Below are 17,896 nucleotides of genomic sequence, written 5' to 3'. Positions count from 1 at the left end.
AAAAACCCATAAGAAAACATTTCTGGCATTTTTTTACTATATTAACAACTAATTCAATCACAATAAAGAAGTAAATTTATCAAATTAATTATCATTACTACTTACTAAGTAGTAATTTATACCAATATTTCTTGAACAAGTAAGTAATTTCCTCAATTTAGACATGAAATCAACCTTACAAATCAAAATTTTTCAAGCAAATATACAATTTTTAAAAGTCACTCTGTCTTTCCGCAAATCACATAGAAATTGATAAAGAATGTAAGAATTTTCTAGTCACAAATAAAAAATGGTCATTTATTAATAAAAAAGAATAAATTATCTGTAATTTTTTTTAAGATAACAAAACATAACAGCTCAGCACAGGGTTTGGCACATATGAGCTATTTAATAAACTAATCTGAACTCAATCTAATCATACAATCATAAAAGAATGAATAAATAAATCTAAACATTTTAACACGTAGATATTTCTTTCATAAAAGAATAAATTAAGAATACACACCTTGACTATTTTAAGATAGTAAGAATATCCTAAATGTCCCTAGCAATAAATCAGAAGCCTTTAGCAGTCTATCACTAAACACAATAAAAATAAAATATATAACATATACAGAGTACATAAAGAAATCAGTAGTGAGAAGTAGTGAGCCTTAAAGAACTAACTGTAAGGTACTGCTAGTTCTAAATTTTTCATGATGATTTGAATTATGTTCAATATAAAATAAATATTGTTAAAAACAGTCAATGATTTCAAGAGGCATTGTAAGAAAACAATACCTATCTAACCCTCAAAGAATGAAATTAATCAGAAGATATAAATGTCATAGTTATTTCAAGTTCTGATACATTTTTTAAGAATATAATCACATTGAAAAATTAGTACATACTTATTCAGTTCAGTTCAGTTCAGTCGCTCGGTTGTATCCGACTCTTTTCGACCCCATGAATCGCAGCACGCCAGGCCTCCGTGTCCATCACCAACTCCCGGAGTTTATCCAAACTCATGTCCATACTTATTAGTACATATTCAATGTTATTTGTTCAAATATTTTTTACGAAGACATTAATCAACACAGACACCCACTGTATCCTTTTTATGAAGGATCAATACATGCTTCACATTGTGCAAAATATAGAAACCTTTATCACCTCTTTGAACAAAAACAGCATTCTTTTTCATATGAAAATATTCAGTGTTCATTAGATTAAGTACTATTAACACTTACCTGTATTTTAATAGGCCATGAAAAGTTGCTGACGTATACATAGAATGTAATGTTTGGATTGCTTCTAAAGTTAAATTTTTCATAGGAAAAACTATCTCTGTATTCTTTTATATTAGTCTTGGAAACTATAGGAGTCTCCTCTCCAGATATTGTTCCAGCTAAAATGTAAATAATAACAAATTTAAATAATTCATATTAAGGAAACATATCTTTATTAATGTAACACTTACATATATATGATATTTACTTAATTTTTGTAACTGTGTTTATAAGGACATAACTATCCAAATTAACTCATGTTTATAATTTAGAATGACAAGGAAGAAATAAGATTTGTCATAAATATAATGGAAACAGATTTAGTATAAAAACTATTTTTTAAAATAATACCAATTATTTTAAGTGTTACATACTAGGAACTGGCTTAGAGGCTTTACATTCTCTTCTAATAAAAACTTTATTCCATAGGTATTCCATCTCTGTTTTTCAAATTGGAAACTGAGCCTCAGAAAGATGAAGACATGTGCCTCAAGTTTGTAGCTACTAAACAGTAAAGTCCTCTTTGGAACTCAAGTAATACATAGCTTCAGGAACTGATATTTTGCTACTTATTTCTCCACAGAGCCTTTCAAAACAAAATATGTCTCAATCCAATTGAAAAACGGAAAAGAAATCAATTTTTTTTTTGTTTACCACGTGTTGAACCATCACTACTTTGAATAAAGTGGAAAGAAGATATAATTTAAAACATGAGCTAAAAATTCAATTAGTTAAGCACATATTGAGTACTCAATAAATATTTACTGAAATTAACCAAATGGAAGAAAGGGTTAAGAATAGTTAGGGTACTGAGCAACTGAATTATTTGCTAACCGCTCATCTATTCCAAAATTATTATGAATGCTTTTTTAAAATGCAGGTTTCTTGGTGACATCTTCCAAAACTAATAAATCAAAATACCTAAGACCTGGTCTTGAGAATCTGAAAGTTACAAGTAATCTCTTGCATACTGAAGGCACTGCTCTAAAGTGGTAACTGAGGTTTTATATATTTTTGTTGCCAAATTTTAAAACTCTTGTAGGGTCAATTTGTTATGCAGAATTTCAAATTAACAGTACAAGTTATCATGAATTCATAGTTAATGAAACTTACAGTGCCAAGATTTTACTATATGTTTATACTATTGTAACAAAATATGTACATACGTATCTAATGTTTCAATTCTTATATATGTAATATAAAAACTGGAATTGCAAAGACCCCTTCTCATTTGAATTATGTTTCTATTATTCTATTAATACTTATTAAAATAGCACGTGATTTAACTTTAAGAAATCAAATATGGATTTCTAGGGATTCCTATATTTTCTTTAAAAGTTTACAGTATTTTTACGCAACAGTATATGCCCTTTATATAGAAAGTAGAAATACAGCATTTCTTTAAGACAGCAAGCATACTTTTTCATAATCCAACACACAGATTTGTACTTTTTGTATTTCTTAAAAGTTAGCAATTTCAATTTATAAACCTTATTATGGAAGAAATATTAAGTGTAGGGTTTTTTAACCCTCTCTCAGAACCAAATCCAACAATGGTAGGGGGTATAAATTCAAGCTTAAAGGTAATAGGTAAGTTGGTAATTTACCAACATACACAGACAATTTGTTGTTTTATATCAATATTAAAGTTATTAAACTTATAGCTTCAATGGTGAATCAAATAATTGAAATGTCAGTCTCTTTAGTCATTAAAGAAGTAATTTGTCTTAATTAAAATCACAGGAATTCATAACACTGCCATAAAAAAAGTAGTGTAAAATATCTGTTATCCACCTAATATTAACTGAATTAGGGAGAAAGTTAACAGAATAATGATAATTTATTAATAACGCTACTTAATAGTTTTACCTAAAACAGCACGAAGATTCTGGCATATAATATTTTTATCTCAATTATTTAAGTTAACAGTAGAAAGGTCATATTAGAAACCTTACGTATAGGAAGCAAAGTAAAAGACACATAACAACAAAATTCTCTTACCTGTTGAACCAACCGACCATGTAATGTTGAGATTAAAGTTGTTTGATGCATTAATTGAAATATCCAAATTTTTGTTTGACTACCAAGAAAGAAAACATGAAGATTAAAAAAACAGAATTATACTAGATGTTACCTTTAATGTTTTAATTATGTCCATGCTATGTTTCTCTAACTGTGAACATTAAGCGAGAAAGTGTAGATGCTAATTACACGTTTTTAATGAAAAAAAAAAAAGGTGATAAATTCAAAGGTATATTTAAAGTTCCCATTTATCTTTCCTACTGTAACCTAGTCTTCCACATGTAGCCAGAGGCTGCTATAATTCAATACTTGTGTTTTGATTTTCTTGGCTTACCTGTAGTTAATATCTAAATGGTATGGGTTTGGCTAGTCCAAAGTTATTTCACAGCAATGGATGATTGTTTTGTTGAAAGATTTCATGTTAGCTGCATATAGTATTAGTATATACACATTTTTCGGTGAAAAAAAAATACTTGAAATGTAAACTTAAGAGGTAAAAGTCATAAACCTACTTGGGGAAAAAGAGGGGATCAAGTCATATAAACATCTGTAGAGAGGAGCACTGAAGAATTTTATATTGATCAACCTGCATCTTGTCATTAGTTTAATTGCACAGAAGCAAATACCCAAGAGATTTCTTTAAATGTTATTTGCTATTATCCTACTCCAAGAGACGAGGAACAAAAATTAGGTATGATTATAACTATCAGGACTTGCAGAAAAGAATAGAAAGACAGTCATATTGAATAGCTTTAGCTACAGATATTGAGAGTGCTTTGCTGTGTTTTAAATATACAGAGACGCTTAGAAAAAGCTGTGTTACTGAGACCTAGCTACTAAAATAATTAAAATTAGTACCTTGATATTACAACTTTTTCTAAATAAGAAAAAGAAAGCCAATAGAAAACATATCGCCAATTTTCTGAGTGGCTCTTAGAGAAAGTAAGTCTATAAGCAATTAAGTGCCCCATACCTGATAGAAATAGTGTTAGGAAGAAACTGACAGAAGGACCTGGTTCTTCCCTGATACAGGAGGAGTAAGAAGCATGATAAAAGGCAAGGGCTGCTGGGTGATGTGTGACAGTCACTCCACGTAAACAATACACCAAGACCCAATTATCTAACCTCAAATAAAAACTACTCTCGGAGAAGGCAATGGCACCCCACTCCAGCACTCTTGCCTGGAAAACCCCATGACAGAGGAGCCTAGGAGGCTGAAGTCCACGGGGCCGCTAAGAGTCCGATAGGACTGAGCGACTTCACTTTCACTTTTCACTTTCACGCCTTGGGGAAGGAAATGGCAACCCACCCCAGTGTTCTTGCCTGGAGAATCCCAGGGACGGGGGAGCCTGGTGGGCTGCCGTCTACGGGGTCACACAGAGTCGGATTTGACTGAAGCGACTTAGCAGCAGCAGCAGCAAAAACTAGTCTAAGTGATTGCCATAGAGACAGGGACAGCTGGGCCTCTATTAAAAACTACTAACAATGCTCCATAATCATTGAAAGATACTCTCTTCAAAGTTTCCAGGAAGCAAATATAAACTCAACAAGAATGGTCATCTTGAAAGAGCCTACAAAATAAAATGTGTGGTAGTAAGGCTGAACAATTTTGCCACATAGACTTTTCAGGGTAGTGCTCATTACTACTGAAGAGATATCATCGGAGAATTTGAAGTGATCAAAGAAAAACAAGGCTTGGAGTTTAAAAATATACAGTATTTGAGAAGGGCACTATATTATCCATCAGAGTCATTTTTGTAACTGGCCACAAACATACGAAGGAAGTTAATTTACTGAGTTCTTTTGGTAAGCTATTAAAATATTCTCTAATATGTACCACAAAACTTTCAAACTTCTTAAGACCTTTCCACTTTTTAAAGATGTGAAAACAGATGACACTGATTCAAACATAATGCTTAATGCTTATTAAGCTTAATGCTTAATGCTTAATGACTCAAGTAATAAATGCAAAAAGCTTTTGTCAGTGTGCAAATAAATCTGTCTAACAGACTGCATTATTCAGGTGTGGTAATAACATCTATTTCATCATACTTATAATGCTGCATTAAGGAGAACCCAGATATGAAAAGAAAAAATTTCTTTGGTAATAAATACTGATTTACTCCATCAATAATGAACTAACCAGACCCAAAAACCAATCACTGCTTCATATTAATTAAATCATGTTCATGAGGCAATGAAGTGAATGTGCGGAGTATTCATTGTTGAGTCGGATGAGCTTGGGTTCAAATCTTAGACCTTTAATGTACATGCGTATTGATTTAGAGAGAGCTACCCTTATCCTTGGGGCTTCCCTGGTGGCTCAGAGGTTAAAGGGTCTGCCTAAAATGCGGGAGACCTGGGTTCGATCCCTGGTTTGGGAAGATCCCCTGGAGAAGGAAATGGCAACCCACTCCAGTATTCTTGCCTGGAGAATCCCATGGATGGAGGAGCCTGGAGGGCTACAGTCCATGGGGTCGCAAAGAGTCAGACACGACTGGGCAACTTCACTTTCTTTTCACCCTTATCCTTCCTGAAAATTAGCTTTCTTATCTCTAAAATGGGCTTCTCTGGTAGCTCAGTGGTAAAGAATCTGACTGCCAATGCAGGGGATGGAGGTTCGATCCCTGGGTCGAGAAGATCCCCTGGAGAAGAAAATGGCAGTCCCCTTCAGTATTCTTGCCTGGGAAATCCCATAGACAGGCCCCAGTGCATGGGGTCACAAAAATATTGGACATGACTTAGCAACTAAACAACAACAGTCTCTAAAATGGGAATATCATGACTTCCCTAAAGACTTTTTGGAGAAAATGAAACACGATAATTTCTCAAAAAACTTATTATGGTTTCAGGCCACCGTGCTGATAATGGTCGTGTTGTTGATATTATTAGGTCTGAGGACACAGGATTTCTTCTTTTCCTTCTCCTTTTTCATCTTCCTTTTTACTAGAGGACTCAGAAAGAAGGCATGACTGCTGACCTTTGAGAAAGGCTGACTTCCTTTATTATTAATCAACTAGTCAAAAAAAAAGTTGTTTTCTATGAAAACAAAACATAGTAGAAACAGTGCACCCCTAAGAAAGCTTAAATCTATTTTTATCATGAAACTGCATCTTAGTAATTGTGTGTGTCTTATTTTGTGTCAGGAAAATTTGAGAATAACTGCTATTATTACTAAAAAAGGTCACACAAAATTTCCAACTGATATACAAAACTATAGAACTTTTCTTGAAATTTTACTTCATCCTCTCATGTTAAGGCATTACCGAATATATGGTACTATAACTAAAGCCCTATAAAATATATTTAAGGTCAAGGAAAATATGCTGGACTCCAAGAAGTAATACTGTGACTACCGCAGTAAATGAAAAAATTAGTCATTTAGAACATTGTTGTTAGACATGGTTAAGTTCAGCAAGATCATATTATACAAGAAACTACTCCAGAAATTGTTAACATGAAAGCCTTGGTTGAAGATGATATATAGTATGTTAGAATTAAATTTGTTTTCAAAATGTAATAAATGCATAAAAATGAAAGTACTTCATTTTTATAGAAGAGGCCCAGACTAACAATACATGTTAATTTCAGAAATTGTTCCAAGTTGCATTTCTCTTTAATTATAAATCATATGCATAGATACATATGTAATTATAAACTACTTGTAATGATGTTACAAGCATTCTTAGCGGTACTAAGATATGATAGTTTAGTGTCCATCAGTTTCTCAAAACATGTGTCTGGGCTCTTGGTTTCAACTGAACAAAACAGCAGCAAGTGAAACTGAAAGCTGTGATACTGTAAGAACTCAAGGATTTCTGGGACTTGAAAGAGGAGAGAATAGTCAAGAGAGAAACAAACTAGAATTATGGCTAATCTGAGCTTATTTGTATGACACCACATACTCTTGCCTGGAAAATCCCATGGACGGAGGAGCCTGGTGGGCTGCAGTCCATGGGGTCGCGAAGAGTCGGGCACGACTGAGCAACTTCACTTTCACTTTTCACTTTCCTGCATTGGAGAAGGAAATGGCAACCCTCTCCAGTATTCTTGCCTGGAGAATCCCAGGGACAGGGGAGCCTGGTGGGCTGCCATCTATGGGGTCACACAGAGTCAGACACGACTGAAGTGACTTAGCAGCAGCAGCATGATAATGGCAACCCACTCCAGTGTTCTTGCCTGGAGAATCCCAGGGACAGAGGAGCTTAGTGGGCTGCTGTCTGTGGGGTTGCACAGAGTTGGACACGACTGAAGCGACTTAGCAGCAGCAGCACGGATAATATTGGAGAGAAGTACTGTTCACACTTACATTGTGAGCCAGACATCCCACTTATATTAAATTTCTTATATCCTCAATGAACTCCACAAGTTTGGAATTACTATTTATGAATAAAATTCTGATTCGTGCAACAATATGGATGAACATTGGAAACACTGAAACATTGAGCTACATGAAATAAATCAGAAATAGAAGTAAAAATGTTACATGATTACACACATGAGGTACCTGGAATATAGAGACTGAAAGTAGAATAAAGGTTTCCCAATAATGGGAGTAGGGGTTTGCCAATAATAACTCAATAGAGAGTTATTGCTTAATGGAAACAGAGATCCTACTTGGACTGATGAAATATTCTGATAATGGATTGTGGTGATGGTTGTATAGCATTGTAAATTTACTTAAATGCCATGAAACTGTACACTTAAAAATGGTTAAAATATAAATATTACTTCATGTATGCTTTACTACGATAAAAAGTCTACAGTGTTTACAATGCATTTATTAAAACACTCATTATACTAAAATTGTAGATTCTGACATATTATTAATGTCTTCATAAAAATGCACGCCATCAGTGAAGAGTATTATCATGTAAAGAAAATATCTTCTAAAGTCCTTATTTAAAAATCAAAACTTTATACAAAGTTTTTTATTTTAATAATAAAATGTTTTGTTTTTAAAAATACTCAGTGTGAAAAAATAACTATAAAATGCAACTTGTTATACTGGAGTGTATTGCCATTTCTTACTCCAGGAAAAGTCAAAACATTAAATATAATCCCCAAAATGTAGGCATTCCTTAAAACCTAAGGACTAAGGAGGAACATAAAACGAACTTCTCTATTTTGGGGAAAGAGAGATCTAATTTACTGAAAAATGAAAATTTAAGCAATTACACTATTTGCTGGCAAGTTAGGTAAAACAATTTAGAGGAAAGAAGCTTGCAAATGTCAGGATACATTTTGAGGTTTCACCTATTTGAAAAACTATTAAAAAACATGACATGGGCTTAATAAGCTGAATTAATGTATAGTTAGAATGAAGCACTACAGAAAGAGTGACATCAGCAAAACAGTATAATAGGAAGTCCTAGCCCTCATCCCTGACAAAAACACCAATTTCACAATGATCTATGGACCAAATTACCGTTATGAGCAGACCAAAATCCAGTTAAGAAGTTGCAGTACAAAAATTAAATGCAAAACTGAGAGTAGCTACAATATAATGCATAAAAAGAACAATTTCACTCTACCAAGGTCAGCAGCTCACCCAAGAGAGCACAGCTCTATATCAGAAAGACCAATATGGCCAATGACCACTCCCTTAAGGGAAAGAGAGTATAACATGCATCCAATATACTTGATCTGTATTTAATGTTACTGCCCAAATGACCTGTTTCTGTCTCGACTAGACAGAAAGCACTGAAAAATCAAGCATAGTGTGGGCATCTGACATCAGTTAAGAACAAACAAACAAAAAGCGTGTGGTTCACTACAGCCAACATGACTCAGAGAGATTGGTAGAAGGTGCACAACTCTGAGAGTTCTCCCCCAGAAGAAGGTGTTAAGAGATACAAGCTTGCAAGCAGTGTGTGCTGAGTTGCCTCAGTCGTGTCTGACTCCGCGATGCTATGGACTGGAGCCCACCAGGCTCCTCTGTCCAAGGGATTTTCAAGGCAAGAATACTGGAGTGGATCGCCATTTCCTTCTCCAGGGGATCTTCCTGACCGAGGGATCCAACCCGCCTCTCTTTATGTCTCCTGCACTGACAGGCGGGTTCTTTACCACTAGCACCACGTGCTAAGACCTAAAGATCTAATGGTCTACACAGTGATTATGAATAACAATACTGTTGCTGCTGTCGTTGTTGTTCAGTTGCTAAGTTGTGCCCTACTCTTTGCAACCCCATGGACTTCAGCATGCCAGGCTTCTCTATCCTCCACTAACTCCCGGAGTTTGTTTAAGTTCATGTGCATGAGGACATGAGGATGAGCTGGTTGTATAGCATCAATGACTCAATGAACATGAATAACAATACTGTATCATAAATTTCAAAGTTGTTAAGAGACTTTAATTATCATTAACTCCCCAAAATTACAATTAGGTGACATGACTGCAGTGTTAGGTCATGCTATGGTTGTAATCATATTGCAATATATACATACATTAAATCAGCATATTATACATTTTTAACTTATATTGTAAGATGTCAATTATATCTCAATAAAAATGTTTTTTAAAACCTAGCATTCATACAATTCAGATAAACCAAAGGGTTTATTAAAAAAAGATAATGAAAACCTACTATTATGTAACAGTATATTAAAAAAATATATATATATATAACATAGCTTGTGTTATGAAGTAATAGGTTTTATTTTCAAAGAAGACTACTACCAGTGTGAAAACATAATTAAAAACAGAAACACTGCTGTAAGCCTGAAAAAATATCAGAAATAATGTACACACTGTAGGACTATTTGCAAAATCTGAACTATCAAGGTCCAAAGTTCTCTGATTACAAAGATACTTAGGTTTTATGAAAAGAAAAACCTAATAGGATTTGTTTTTCTACAAAAGCCCTACAGTGTGATAATTCTGAGAAGAGGCACAATCACAATGAAACATAGAGAAACATCGCATCCATTGATATAACTACACTATAAAAGTTAAAGGATCGTCTCACCTGTTCTGGGTTTGCTATGAAGTTTATGGCAGTATGGTGGCGATCATCTTCCTGTAATAAGCTGAATGTAAACTGATAATCAATCAAAAGGCTATCTGTAGGGGAAAAAAATACAATCCCACTATGTACTTTTAAAACTTGCTTGAAAACAAGGTAGGTGAAAATATATTGAATATCAGCATTGAAAATTATTGTCATTAAATTACTAGTGGTGTACTCAAGACTGGCAAAATATAAATCATTGTTATTAAGCAACAAAAAGTAAAATGCAGATATAAAAGCACTTAACACTTCAAAATTCTATTTATTACTCCTGTTACCATTATAAAATTTCAACAAACTACAGTTTTTTCTGAAAAACTACACAAGAGAATAAAATAAAGTCATCCATAATCTTACAATCAGAGAAAAATACAGGTAATATTTTGGTGCATTATATTCAAGTTAAAATTGTATAAATAGATAACAGGGAGACATTTTGATGTTCTACTTTTATAAATTCAAAATTTTTTGAAAACATGAACTTTAATGGCTAAGTAATTCTGGTTTTAGAAAAGGCAGAGGAACCAGAGATCAAACTGCCAACATCCGCTGGATCACTGAAAAAGCAAGAGAGTTCCAGAAAAACATCTATTTCTGCTTTATTGACTATGCCAAAGCCTTTGACTATGTGGGTCACAATAAACTGTAGAAAATTCTGAAAGAGATGGGCATACCAGACCTGACCTGCCTCTTGAGAAACCCGTGTGCAGGTCAGGAAGCAACAGTTAAGAACTGGACATGGAACAACAGACTGGTTCCAAATAGGAAAAGGAGTATGTCAAGGCTGTATATTGTTACCCTGCTTATTTAACTTATATGCAGAGTACATCATGAGAAACGCTGGACTGGAAGAAGCACAAGCTGGAATCAAGATTGCTGGGAGAAATATCAGTAACCTCAGATATGCAGATGACACCACCCTTATGTCAGAAAGTGAAGAAGAACTAAAGAGCCTCTTGATGAAAGCGAAAGAGGAGAATGAAAAAGTTGGCTTAAAGCCCAACATTCAGAAAACGAAGATCATGGCATCCGGTCCCATCACTTCATGGGAAATAGATGGGAAAACAGTGGAAATAGTGTCAGACTTTATTTTTCTGGGCTCCAAAATCACTGCAGATGGTGACTGCAGCCATGAAATTAAAAGACGCTTACTCCTTGAAAGGAAAGTTATGACCAACCTAGACAGCATATTCAAAAGCACAGACATAACTTTGGCAACAAAGGTCTGTCTAGTCAAGGCTATGGTTTTTCCACTTGTCATGTATGGATGTGAGTTCGACTGTGAAGAAAGTTGAGTGCAGAAAATTGATGCTTTTGAACTGTGGTACTGGAGAAGACTCTTGAGAGTCCCTTGGACTGCAAGGAGATCCAACCAGTCCATCCTAAGGGAGATCAGTCCTGGGCGTTCATTGGAAGGACTGATGTTAAAGCTAAAACTCCAATACTTGGGCCACCTGATTCGAAGAGCTGACTCATTTGAAAAGGCTCTGATGCTGGGAAAGATTGAGGGCAGGAGGAGAAAGGGACAACAGAGGATAAGATGGTTGGATGGCATCACCAACTTGATGGACATGAGCTGGGTGAACTCTGGGAGTTGGTGATGGACAGGGAGGCCTGGCATGCTGCGGTTCATGGGGTTGCAAAGAGTCAGACAGAACTGAGCGACCGAACTGATAGTGAATATTTCACCACATTCCATAAAGAATTTACTAGTCCCTATTATTATGGTAATTTTTACTTTGTGAAATCTTTTAAATATTTCAAATTATTTAAATAGAAAATAATTCTATTTTTTGGAAACATAACTTTCATGTTATGCTCTCAGCTGTTAAGTACTATTAAAGTTAAAAGTAAAGATAGGAACAATGTCACTGGATTTACTGTCAGAGCATCAGTCTTCATGTTGCTTCCTTTATACCTTGTAAGATCCACTCTATATATTTCTTATGTAATTTAATAAAAGGCAATATTTTGTTTTTCCAACATTTTTTACAGGCAGCTTTATCCATTATAATGAGGATTATATAATAGGTCATATTTCTGTTTTTCATATGATTGCCAGAAAATGCAGGGAAAATTCAATGGCCCAGTGTTGTTCCAGACATTGGAAATATAAAATAATAAAAGATAGAGATTTGTGTCCCATGCAACTTATATCAAATGGATATTGAAAATTAATAAGTTATTTAAGCATATAGTATAATAATGACAATAAGTGTAATAGTCATAATCCAGTAAAGAGGAGAGAAATTTTCTGTCCAGGTAGGAGTATGCTTGCAATTTTGCAAAGGAAAATTTACAGATAATGAAACTGAAGCTGAAGCTCTAATATTTTGGCCACCTGATGCAAAGAGCTGACTCACTGGAAAAGACCCTGATGCTGGGAAAGACTAAAGGTAGAAGGAGAAGGGAGTGACAGAAGATGAAATGGTTAAATACCATCACTGACTCCATGGACATGAATCTGAGCAAACTCCAGGAGATAGTGAAGAACAGGAAAGCCTGGTGTTGCAAAGAGTTGGACACGACTTAGTGACTGAACAACAACAACAATTTAAAGATCAAAGGCTGTTAAGAGAAGAAGTCATGGCAGTTACAAGAGAAACTGTAATCCAGGCAGAGGAAACAAGCTCAAAAACCTCAACAAAAGAACAAGTCTTAAGTGTGATTCCTATAAAGAGACTGTGGCAAGAATGCTACAAAAAGTGATGGTAGAGATAGGAATAGCAAAGAAGGTACCGGAAAGGGGTCAGACAGTGAATGAATTTGGAAGGTGTAACAGACAGAATTAGCTAAATAAACAGATGCAGCATTTTAAAGAAGGAAAAGGTTGTATTTTTTGGCCCAAGACCAGGTAAAATGTCAGCTTTAACTGAGATGGGTGAGAACAGGTTTTATTTGCTGTCAGTGTGGAATAATTAGAAGCTTAGTTTTGAAGATGTTAAGTTTGAGTTACTTATTGAATATCTACATGATACTCTGAGCTCAGGAGCCTAATGGATAACAATTTGGAAATCATCTGCATTGTAATGGCCTCTAAAGCTGCGAAGCCAAGAAATCACCAGTCATGAATAGAGTAGAGGCGCCAGGGATGAGCCCTGAGGTAAAACAATGTTAAATAATCAGATCCTCTGAAGAAGCCCACAAAGGAGGCTGACAGGGCAACCCACGAGATAGAAACACAACCAGAATTTAGTGTCCAGTGAGCGAAGTGCTCAGAAAAGAGAACGAAGTAAACGAAGTGCTTAGAAAAGAGAACAGTGATCAGCTCGGTCAGCTGCCGCTGAGGAGGTTCTAGAAGTACAGACAGCTACAATACTGAGGAAAGATACCATCAATTCAGAATAAAGAGAAAACACTGAACTCAATGGACAAGAGTCTGAGCAAACTCTGGGAGATACCGAAGGACAGGGAAGCCTGGCATGCTGCAGTTCACGGGGTTGCAAAGAGTTGGTCAAGACTGAGCGACTGAACAAACATCCTCGCCACTGAGGAAAAATAAACATTTCAAAACTATTTTCAAATGCTTATCTCAATAATTATCTTCCTGTTTTTCTAGCTTGAAACTTAGCATTAAAAGTCAGGAACAGAAGGCTTTCAGGAGGAAGGGACTGGGTGACTGGGACACTTGAACAGCTCTGGGTAGAGGCTCCAGTGCCCCGGTCCTATGAACATTCTTCTGCTTTGGGGACTCTGGTCCTCAGCCACAGTCACCCAACTCTTGCCCAGACATTTGATTTCTCTATTGCTATTTATTATAGTTGGAAGAACAAGATCAGTACAATGTATATTAAGCATGGTAATGATCAATCCTAACATCATCTGAGCTAGAAAGTCAGTCTGAATCCTGGGGCAAAATTAGTAGGAGCATTATTGAGCTCAAGTGACTAATCAGGTACTACTCAGTGAATGTTAATTTTTATAAACTGAAGAAAGTTCAGAATTCTACACAAAATGGTTCCTTTTAAGGTTGCTTAAAGTATTCTAGAAACCAACGGTACAATTTTCCACTTAACCAGAAGTTATATTTCACTCCCTAATTTCAAATACTATCATGCTGGTATATTTTAAAGGGGTTGCAAATGAGAAATTACCTGGCACAAAACATATACCTTAATGCTATAATTTACTCTGAACTTCTTAGCTAAGTAGGGTACAGAACATAAAACATGAAAATCCTCAAGTTTATGCAAATGTGCATAATTTGAAAATAAGTTTTTGTACTGCTTTAATGAAGCAATTTATTATGGTATAAAAAAGAAAATCATGTTTGACTATAAATCAATTCAAATAACATTGACTTATTGACGAATACAAAGAAATGACAGAATTGGAGGAGCAAGTGTGAACAGTGCAGTAAGAGAACTTCTTTTTTAAACTGTGAGAAAGAACAGCTTTTCATAATAATTGGCCTAAGTAAAATTTAGTGGAACAGAAAAAGTTGATGATAAAGGAGAGAGAGAAGAAATTTTAGAACAATACCCTGGGGTAGGTAAAAGGCAGTGATCTCCTAACTCAAAAGATGGCCCAGATGTGAGTCCCCTGGGTTTGTGGGGGTTTTGTTTCGTTGGTTTTTCTTTCCTCTATCTCTCTCCCCACTTGTGTGCTACAGTAGCTGTAATCTAGAAATAACAACAAATCCACAACAAAGGGAAAAAAGAAAGCCTTAAGAAAATCCTGCTACTGAGATTGTAGGATGAAGCCCTGTACCGCATACCCATCCTAAACTAAGGTGAGCAGAGGTAGAGCCCGTGCTGCTGCAGGAAACAGAGCAAAGTGTTAAACTTTGTTAAACTCAGTGATAGGTCCACAATTTTAAAATCATGTTATTGTTCAGTCACTCAGCATGTCAGACTCTTTGCGACCCCACAGACTGCAGCACACCAGGCTTCCCTGTCCTTTTACCATCTACCGGAGCTTGCTCAAACTCATGTCCATTGAGTCAGTTATGCCACCCAACCATCTCATCCTCTGTTGTCCCATTCTCCTCCTGCCTTCAGTCTTTCCCATCATCAGGGTCTTTTCTAATGAGTCAGTTCTTCTCATCAGGTGACCAAAGTATTCGTTTCAGCTTCAGTATCAGTCCTTCCAATGAATATTCAGGATTGATTTCCTTTGTGATTGATTGGTTGGCTCTCCTTGCAGTGCAAGGGACTCTCAAGAGTCTTCTCCAACACCACAGTTTAAAAGCATCATTTCTTCAGTGCTCAGCTTTATGGTCCAACATTCACATCCATACATGACTACCAGAAAAACCATAGCTTTGAAGAGACGGACCTTTGTCAGCAAAGTAATGTCTCTGCTTTTTAATATGCTGTCTAGGTTGGTCATAGTTTTTCTTCCAAGAAGCAAGGGTCTTTTAATTTCATGGCTGCAGTCACCGTCTGCAGTGATTTTGAAGCCCAAGAAAATAAAGTCTGCCACTGGATCATGCAGGAGATCTTTTAAAATCACATGTCGTACAAAACTATATATACTATACATGTGAAAATATATACTATACTTTTTAGCATATTTTAATCTTTCATAATTAAAAAGGAAAACCTGCATTGTGTATGTTTAAATGTAGTACTGGGGCAACAAAGGATGAGATGGTTGGATGGCATCACTGACTCAAGGACATGAGTTTGAGCAAACTCGGAGAGATAGTGAAGGACACGGAAGCCTGGTGTGCTGCGGTCCATGGAGTCACAAAGAGTCGGACACGACTTAGTGACTGAACAACAACAAATATAGTACTAACTAGAGACAACTATTTGAAAACTTTGTGAATAGGAAAAATACCAAAGATACATTTCAAAGCTTGAAGAAAACTATCAGTTCAGTTCAGTCGCTCAGTCGTGTCTAACTCTTTGCGACCCCATGAATCGCAGCGCACCAGGCCTCCCTGTCCATCACCAACTCCCGGAGTTCACTCAGACTCATGTCCATTAAGTCAGTGATGCCATCCAGCCATCTCATCCTCTGTCGCCCCCTTCTCCTCCTGCCCCCAATCCCTCCCAGCATCAGAGTCTTTTCCAATGAGTCAACTCTTCGTATGAGGTGGCCAAAGTACTGGAGTTTCAGCTTTAGCATCTTTCCTTCCAAAGAAATCCCAGGGCTGATCTTCAGAATGGACTGGCTGGATCTCCTTGCAGTCCAAGGGACTCTCAAGAGTCTTCTCCAACACCTCAGTTCCAAAGCATCAATTCTTCGGCGCTCAGCCTTCTTCACAGTCCAACTCTCACATCCATACATGACCACAGGAAAAACTATAGCCTTGACTAGACGGACCTTTGTTATAAACACTACATAAATCAATCTTCTGATTTTGTAGGCTGAACCCTGAAGGTTGTAACAGCTGCACTAAATATTCCAGCTAACAATTAGCAAACTATCTTTGATAATTCCAGGAAATCTAGATGCTGGCCATTAACTTCCCAATTAGATCTAAAAGCAATATGGGTGAGTGGGATGTACAAGTGTGGTAGACCTTAAGGGAAACATGAGGTTGCTCATATGTCTGGCCTCAAATTTTGACTGTATAAATGAAAAAAATTATGAAAATAAAGAGAAGAGAAAAGTTGACATCTTTTGTACTGTTAATCTGACTTGCATAGTAAGGAGAGAGAAGAGAAAAATATCAGTTTGTCAACAATAGAGTCAGTGTGTTAGGTCATTTAAAATATCTATGCAGTATGCATGAAAGAAAAAAGAAAATATCCCACATACTTAAGATCAAAGACAAGATAATAACACTTAAAACTACAATAAAAGAGAGTTAGGTAAGTTACAACTGTAAGAAACAAAACAGAAACAAAATGCAATTATATAATGGCAAAATTAAAAATAATAGATCAGAAAATAAGGGAATTAAAACATAATTATGCATCAGTGCTATGTAGGTCAAATCTGAAAAAGCCTCTGTGAATAGAACAGAGATGAAAATCACTCAAGAGGAAAATTAGACACAGAAAATTTCAATATGTGCATGGAAAATACTGCTAAAGCTGACATCAAAACAAATTGAAAAGAACATAACACTTATACGTTAAATATATGATAAAAATCTGTTGAAGATTCAAATCTAAATATTAAAAGGAAATAACCTGCATAAAATATTTAAAAATCCAGTGTTATTCATAATAGCCCCAAAGTAAAAACAACCCCAATGTCCATCAGTTGATGAATGGAAAACAAATATGATATGTCCATACATTTGAATATTGTTTGGCCATGAAGCGGAATGAAATACTGATACCTGCTATCACTTTGGATGATATGATATGGACGAACCTTGAAAATATCATGATAAATAAACGAAGCCATTACACAAGACCACATATTCCAAGATGTCACTTATACAATATTTCAGAGTGGACAAATCCATAAAGATAGGAAAAAGGATGTCAAAAGCTAGGGGAAAGGAGAAGCAGTGACTGATAATGTCTCCAAGATTTCTCTTAGGAGAAAAATGTTGTAGAATTAGATAATGATGATGTTTTCACAGCCTTGTGGATATACTGAAAATCACTGAATTGTATTTAAAAGGGTGATATTTTAGGTATGTAGATTATATCTTAATTGTTATTGAAAAAATACTATTGCTATCCAGTCA

At 35.5% G+C, this 17,896-nt stretch overlaps 1 protein-coding gene across 5 annotated transcripts in view; it reads right to left on the bottom strand.

Annotated features, from left to right (window-relative positions):
• Positions 1-17,896, bottom strand: part of ATRNL1 (attractin like 1) — an 815,618-nt gene that overhangs the window by 516,740 nt on the left and 280,982 nt on the right. For all 5 annotated transcript variants that reach the window (XM_024985963.2, XM_059882070.1, XM_059882071.1 and 2 more), the window contains 3 exons: positions 10,258-10,352; positions 3,270-3,348; positions 1,230-1,387 (listed from right to left, as the gene is read on the bottom strand). In XM_024985963.2, coding sequence (XP_024841731.1) covers positions 1,230-1,387; positions 3,270-3,348; positions 10,258-10,352 — 332 coding nt within the window. The remainder of the gene's footprint in view (positions 1-1,229; positions 1,388-3,269; positions 3,349-10,257; positions 10,353-17,896) is intronic.

The sequence above is a fragment of the Bos taurus genome, chromosome 26 (assembly GCF_002263795.3).
Source record: "Bos taurus isolate L1 Dominette 01449 registration number 42190680 breed Hereford chromosome 26, ARS-UCD2.0, whole genome shotgun sequence".
Classification (NCBI taxonomy): Eukaryota; Metazoa; Chordata; class Mammalia; order Artiodactyla; family Bovidae; genus Bos; species Bos taurus.
The sequence above is the reverse complement of the archived record's forward strand: the minus strand, read 5'-3'. Positions and strand labels throughout refer to the sequence as shown.